The sequence below is a fragment of the Primulina eburnea genome, chromosome 1, assembly GCF_022965805.1.
Source record: "Primulina eburnea isolate SZY01 chromosome 1, ASM2296580v1, whole genome shotgun sequence".
Taxonomy (NCBI): Eukaryota; Viridiplantae; Streptophyta; class Magnoliopsida; order Lamiales; family Gesneriaceae; genus Primulina; species Primulina eburnea.
Window position 1 is genome coordinate 4577629 of NC_133101.1, and position 6066 is coordinate 4583694.

The following is a 6066-nucleotide window of genomic DNA, read 5'->3' on the forward strand; positions in this document are numbered from 1 at the left end:
TTCCACCCTCCATTTCTCATTTCTTTCCACCGAATCTCTCCCGCCGCCGCTCCTCCGGACCTGCTCAACCACCAAGAAAGATGGCACCCATAGATCCACACTCTTACACAGACTCCACTCACCCACTGACGACCCACATCTCACTCTCCTTCTACTTCGACTTCCCTTCTTCCACCATCGTCTCCTCCGCGCTCTTCTCCCTTTCCGCCACTCACTCCGGCCCCTTCGCTCTAGACACACGTTCCCTCTCCATCTCCGCCGTTCTTGATCCGCAAACCCTCGCCGCACTCCCGTTCTCCGTCCACCCTGCATCGCCCGACGCCGTTTTGGGGCAATCGTTGATTGTGACGCTTGCGAACCACTCCCAATTCTTGGTCATCTCGAAAACGTCTCCATCCTCCACGGCTCTTCAGTGGCTTTCCCCTCCACAGACGTTTAACAAGGCCTTTCCTTTTGTCTACACCCAATGCCAATCCATTCACGCCAGATCCATTTTCCCCTGCCAAGATACGCCGGCTGCCCGGATCAGATATTCCGCGAAACTGAACATCCCCCATTATTTGTCGGCTGTGATGGCTGCGAAGCATGTCGACAGGAGGAACCCGATTGCGGGGGAGTGTCTGGGAGTGTGTGATGATTCAATATGGTGTGGCGATGGGAGGATCGTCGAAAAGTTTGTGATGGAGCAGTCAGTGCCCCCTTACCTGTTTGCATTTGCAGTTGGAGAGTTGGGTTTTCGGGAGATGGGACCGAGGACTAGGGTGTATTCTGAATCTGTCCCGGGTGTTTTGGATTCGGCAGCGAGGGAATTTGCTGGCACAGAGGAGATGATTAAGGTAGGAGAGGGATTGTTTGGGCCTTATGAATGGGAGAGGTTTGATTTGTTGGTTTTGCCTCCTAGTTTTCCCTATGGAGGTATGGAGAATCCAAGGATGGTGTTTTTGACTCCCACCGTGATTAAAGGTGATGCTACGGGCGCCCAAGTTGTGGCTCATGAGCTTGCTCATAGCTGGACTGGGAATTTGATTACCAACAAGTCTAATGATCACTTTTGGTTGAATGAGGTGGAAAACTTGTTTAAATTACATCAATGTTGGTTTTATTACTCTATTGTGTTGGTTCATGCCTGTTCGTGAATCATGTATGCAGTTATTTAGAAGACATGTCGCTATTGCATTTTTGTGAAAAAATTTAGTAATGCCATGTTGCATTGTATAAAGATTTTGTTAGCTTTGACGTTTGGCTAATTTTCTAAATGGCAGTAAATTAACCGCCTGGAAAGTTTGTTAATTAGTCATCTTTTATTCTGATCATCTTATGGGCCGATTATGGCAAGTGGTTTGGTTTTTCTCCACTTTTATGGAAAATTTCCTTCTTTCTGGAAGTCTTTTATGAGTATGTGACGAGTTAACTTGTTATATGTTATTAATTTCAAAGTCTTTGTTTCCTATCAAAAAAAAATTTCAAAGTCGCAGTTTCACCTGCATCTCATACCCTGGATTTATTTTTCTGTATGGTTTTGAGATAGTTTCTTGAAAAGATAGTCACGTAATATTCATGCAAGTGGTTTCTATATATCTTTCCAAAACAGCTTTTCCATGAGAGAAAATTGGTAAAGTTGTACAAACTCTCTTTTGAGCTATTCTGATTGAATGAAGATTAGGTTCTTTTTGCCTGTTCTCTCATCCTTTGTTATGTTTGGAGATTGTAGGGTTTCACAACATATGCAGAGCGGCGAATAGTTGAGGCTGTGCAAGGAAAGGAGAGGGCTGTTCTGAATATTGGGATCGGATGGAGAGGGCTTGTTGAGGAAATGGACAGGTTTAAGGACAACATGGAATTCACAAAACTGAAAACTAATCTGGAAGGAGTGGACCCTGATAATGTATATTCTCAAGTTCCCTATGAGAAAGGATTCCAGTTTCTGTGGCGCATTGAGAGACAAGTACGCTTATTTACTTGTGGTCCTTTCTTTTTGAGATTATATTAATCTGTGTGGATATAACTTCAAAAAGGGCTTAAACCGATGTACTTTTTGTCTAATATGTATAGATTGGAAGGCCTGCTTTTGACGAGTTCTTGAAAAAATATATCACAACCTTCAAGTTCCAATCTATCGACACCGATACGTTTCTTGATTTCCTCAAAGTGAACATTCCTGGTATAGAAGATCATATTGATTTAAAAGTATGGACTGAGGGCACTGGCATACCTCCAGATGCAATGGAGCCTGCTTCCGACATCTACAATAAGATTGTGTTTCTGGCTAATGAGTTTAAGTTAGGTAGGATGCCAAATGAAGATGAAGTTGCTGATTGGGGTGGACAAGAATGGGAGCTTTACCTCGAAAATTTGCCGAAATCCGTAGAAGCTTCACAGGTACTATAGCCTAACTCCTCAAAATGTTTAGCTTGTTACTAGGAGCCAATAGTTAGGTAGACACGATGCTCTTGAACTTGATCCAAATAATTAGATGTATTATTGTAAAACTGATGTAACTTTATGACATTACTTGTAATACAGGTGTCGGCTTTGGATGCACGCTACAGGCTCTCTGAATCGAAAGATTACGAGGTCAAAGTAGCATTTCTCCAGCTTGCCATTTTGTCTAGGTGCAGTAATTACTACGGCGAGGCCGAGAAAACTCTTAAAGAAGTTGGAAGGATGAAGTATCTGCGGCCACTGTATACCGCACTCGTCCAAGGTCCTGGAAAAGAAGAAGAGAAGATCTTTGCGAAGAGGGTTTTCTCAGAAGCATGTGCTTGTTATCACCCCATAGCTCAGGGTGTTGTGGAGGCAATTTTGGCCAAACACATGTAAAAAGGTTGGTGTATTTGTCTAGGCTGAGCACCTTACTTTGACCACTAATGTTTTGGATGACTCTTGCAAGCTCCTATCTTTGGGATATAGTCTCAACGCTTAATGTCAACATGTAGGTGGGTGGGTTACAGGTTAACTTTTCTTATCCATGATCCACTTAGAGTTGTGATACATTTAATCATACTGATAAGAAATACCCGCGTTGCACGTGAATGCATTTTAAGCGTAATGTAGATTTTAAGAACTTATTGCTTAAAATACAATGTTGCTTGGCTGGTTTGTAACATGTAGGTTGTATATCTGTTATTTTGAAATAGTTGAAAGAAAATGTTATGAGAACGAATGGAAATAATTCTCTGGTGTTTGAGAAAACAGAAAAATATTTTTGCATTCTCGATTTTGTGTTGGATCATACTTAACTAAACTTTCCTACATATAATAAGAGTATGTCTTGAGATAGTCAAATGAGTCTATATTCGTGAAACAGATCGACTCGATCATATCTACCGTGAAAATAATACTTTTGGTATGGAAAATAATATTTTTCATGATTGGGTCAGGTTGAAGATCCGCCTCCAAAATTAATCCGAGAAACGGTTTCATCGAAGTTTCTGTGTAATAATTGATACAACTCCAAGTTTAGTTTTTGAAGTTCAAATTCTGTTATATAATGTCTATTATCTTCCAATTCTCTTTTTCAAGAGTATTTTATTAAATTTTTTTTAAAGAAAATCGAATTTTATCTTAAAAAATTCAGTGGATTCATTTTAACTTATGTATGTGTGTATATATTATAAGGAAACCTATCCGTATAAACGATTTAACTGTTTTTTTACAAAAAAAATAAAAAAACCGAGTTATTGATTAAACTGATTGAATTTCTAAATAAATGGGTTCTTTCGATGAAGTTGAAACTAAGGAGTCCACTGGATTTTACTTGATCTAAAAACCGTGTCATTCGAAAATAAATTTAAATATACTGTGGCAATCTACAATATGGTTTTCTCAAAATGTTTATCAACTATGAAAAGTAAAACCAAACACCAGTTTAAGCTCCGGGCATGTTGGTTTTGTTAAAGATTCATAAGCCACACATGATGGAACATGTGAAAGAACTAGGTAAGAACCAACATTTTGGAACTTCAGAACAGGAAAACCCTCTAACTTGTCAGATTCAAATCCATACTATACCATCGATACAAGAAGTTCGATGTTATGCTACTTGACATTGTTTCATTGCATGTAAACTGGATTCTTTTTTTCGAAGTTTCTAGCATGATCAAATTCCTTTATAATTTTGCTTCGTCTCATATATCATGAATCATTTAAGGCAAAAATTTGTGTGAAACGGTCTCACGGGTCGTATTTGTGAGACGAATCTCTTATTTGGGTTATCTATGAAAAATTATTATTTTTTATGCTAATAATATTACTTTTTATTATAGATATGGGTAGGGTTCAACCGTCTCATAGATTAAGATCTGTAAGACGGTCTCACATGAGACCTACTCATCATTTATATACGATTTTCATTATTCTCGTTTAAGGAGTAACCAATGAACGATGCACTACAATAACATCATAACAAGAAACATGGAAATTAGACATGATATAATAAGGTAGTTTGAATGTACCAATGAATTTCTCTCATTAAATAGGTGACAACGAAAAACTGAAAACTGAACCTGCAAGCGTTAAGCCTAAGTCCACAAACCAAATAAAAAGACATGAATGTTAGAGCTGCGGTCGTTTTTCTAATGCAAATCATTCAGGAATTTAATTAGAAGGTCGAAGTGAGCGATAAAAAAAAACAAAACCAAAGACCCTTTTCTCATACTTAAACACAACTTTTCTATCAGAGAAACCAAAAAATTCTTCTGGATAATGTCATTTAATCAAACCCTTCGTTCTAGTTAGCTGACTCGTTATGCTTTTCCCTCTCATGAATTGATTCTGAGAGCTCTTCTTTCTTGATTTGTAATGTAGCACGTTCCTCTGTGTCTGGATCAACCACTGCAACTATGGATGATTTCCTCATCTGTTCTTCAACTTCGGTTGTTGAGTGTTCATCCTCTTTTCTTTGACATGGCGACTCATTCAAGTTTTCTTGCCTAAGTTTTGACTCAATTTGTGCACTTACTTTAGCGGGTGAGTCCACTGATGTCTCGTTCTCATGGCAGGGTTCATCATGGTCACTGCCTTTGGAGGGTGACATGATCTGCTTTTCTTCTTTTTTCGTGAGCTCCTCTAACCCATAATTTTGGATATGTAAGCTGGGGATCTCCATCTCGTCAGTTGAATCTGTCAACTCTTCAGAGTGATTTGCATTTACTTTAACTTTTAAAGGTCCGAACTTTGAATCAAGGTCTTTGACAAAAATGGTTAAAGCTCTTGCATCACGAGCTGATGCTAGTTGTTCAGGAGAAGATAGCTGTCATCAGGTAGGAGGCAAGAAAACTGAGTTTCAGTAAATTAAACCATGTGAAGTAAATTCAAGAACTGAGCTGGTGAGTTAAAAGCTTTATCCAAAAGGCAAAAAGGGAAGAAAAGAGGCATATCATAATAATTTTCCCACTGGTAATTTGTTTAATCCTATGTTTAATCTCGTTCTGGAAAAGATAAAATTTTGGGAAGATAATGTTATACAAAATATACGGAAGAAACAGAAAAGTATGCGAAAAACCAACGAGCTAGTATTGTGAACAAAACAGTAACACAATGCATATAATAAAGCAAACCGAGACCTGTATGAAAATACAGTGTCATTAAAACAGATTCGTCTCATCCGGTATGTGCTTTGAAGATAACTCGGACGTCTATTTCTCAGGATACAACGGAACAACCAGCAGTACCCTAGCATGAGGCACCACAATGGCGAACTGAAAAGTACCTGAACTTTATCACGATGGCAGAGTAACGGGAGAGGAACAACAGCCCCGGGAAGCAGCAGCAGCCGAGACAACAAAGTAAAGCTTCGAATATACGAGAATGCAGGAGAGTGTTAGTTCTGTAATTGAAGGACTAGGTTGCCTCTATATACAGGCACTACGGTTCCATATGAACATTCACAGTTGGTCATCCGAAAGGCCAAAGATCAGCCTAGCTGGAGCACCAACAGTCACGCAGGCCATATGAAGAGTCGGGCAGATGGAAGGTCATTCATAACTGAAATTTCGAAAAAAAATATAGCAAAAGCCAGGTGAACCTTGGTGGGAAATTTTGCCTTGATCGGTCCGACATTCGACG

At 39.2% G+C, this 6066-nt stretch overlaps 1 protein-coding gene and 1 long non-coding RNA gene across 2 annotated transcripts; one reads left to right on the plus strand and one right to left on the minus strand.

The window, feature by feature from the left end:
• On the plus strand, positions 1-2956 carry LOC140823456 (leucine aminopeptidase-like). Its single transcript, XM_073184819.1, has 4 exons — positions 1-1064; positions 1712-1945; positions 2053-2379; positions 2524-2956. The coding sequence occupies exons 1-4, from the start codon at positions 81-83 to the stop codon at positions 2818-2820; spliced, it is 1842 nt and encodes a 613-aa protein (XP_073040920.1). The 5' UTR covers positions 1-80; the 3' UTR covers positions 2821-2956.
• Positions 2957-4394: 1438 nt separating this feature from the next.
• On the minus strand, positions 4395-5441 carry LOC140810515 (uncharacterized). The gene is made up of 2 exons (XR_012113258.1): positions 4645-5441; positions 4395-4574 (listed from the first exon to the last, which is right to left on the minus strand). It is a non-coding gene; the product is annotated as an uncharacterized lncRNA (long non-coding RNA).
• Positions 5442-6066: the final 625 nt, after the last annotated feature.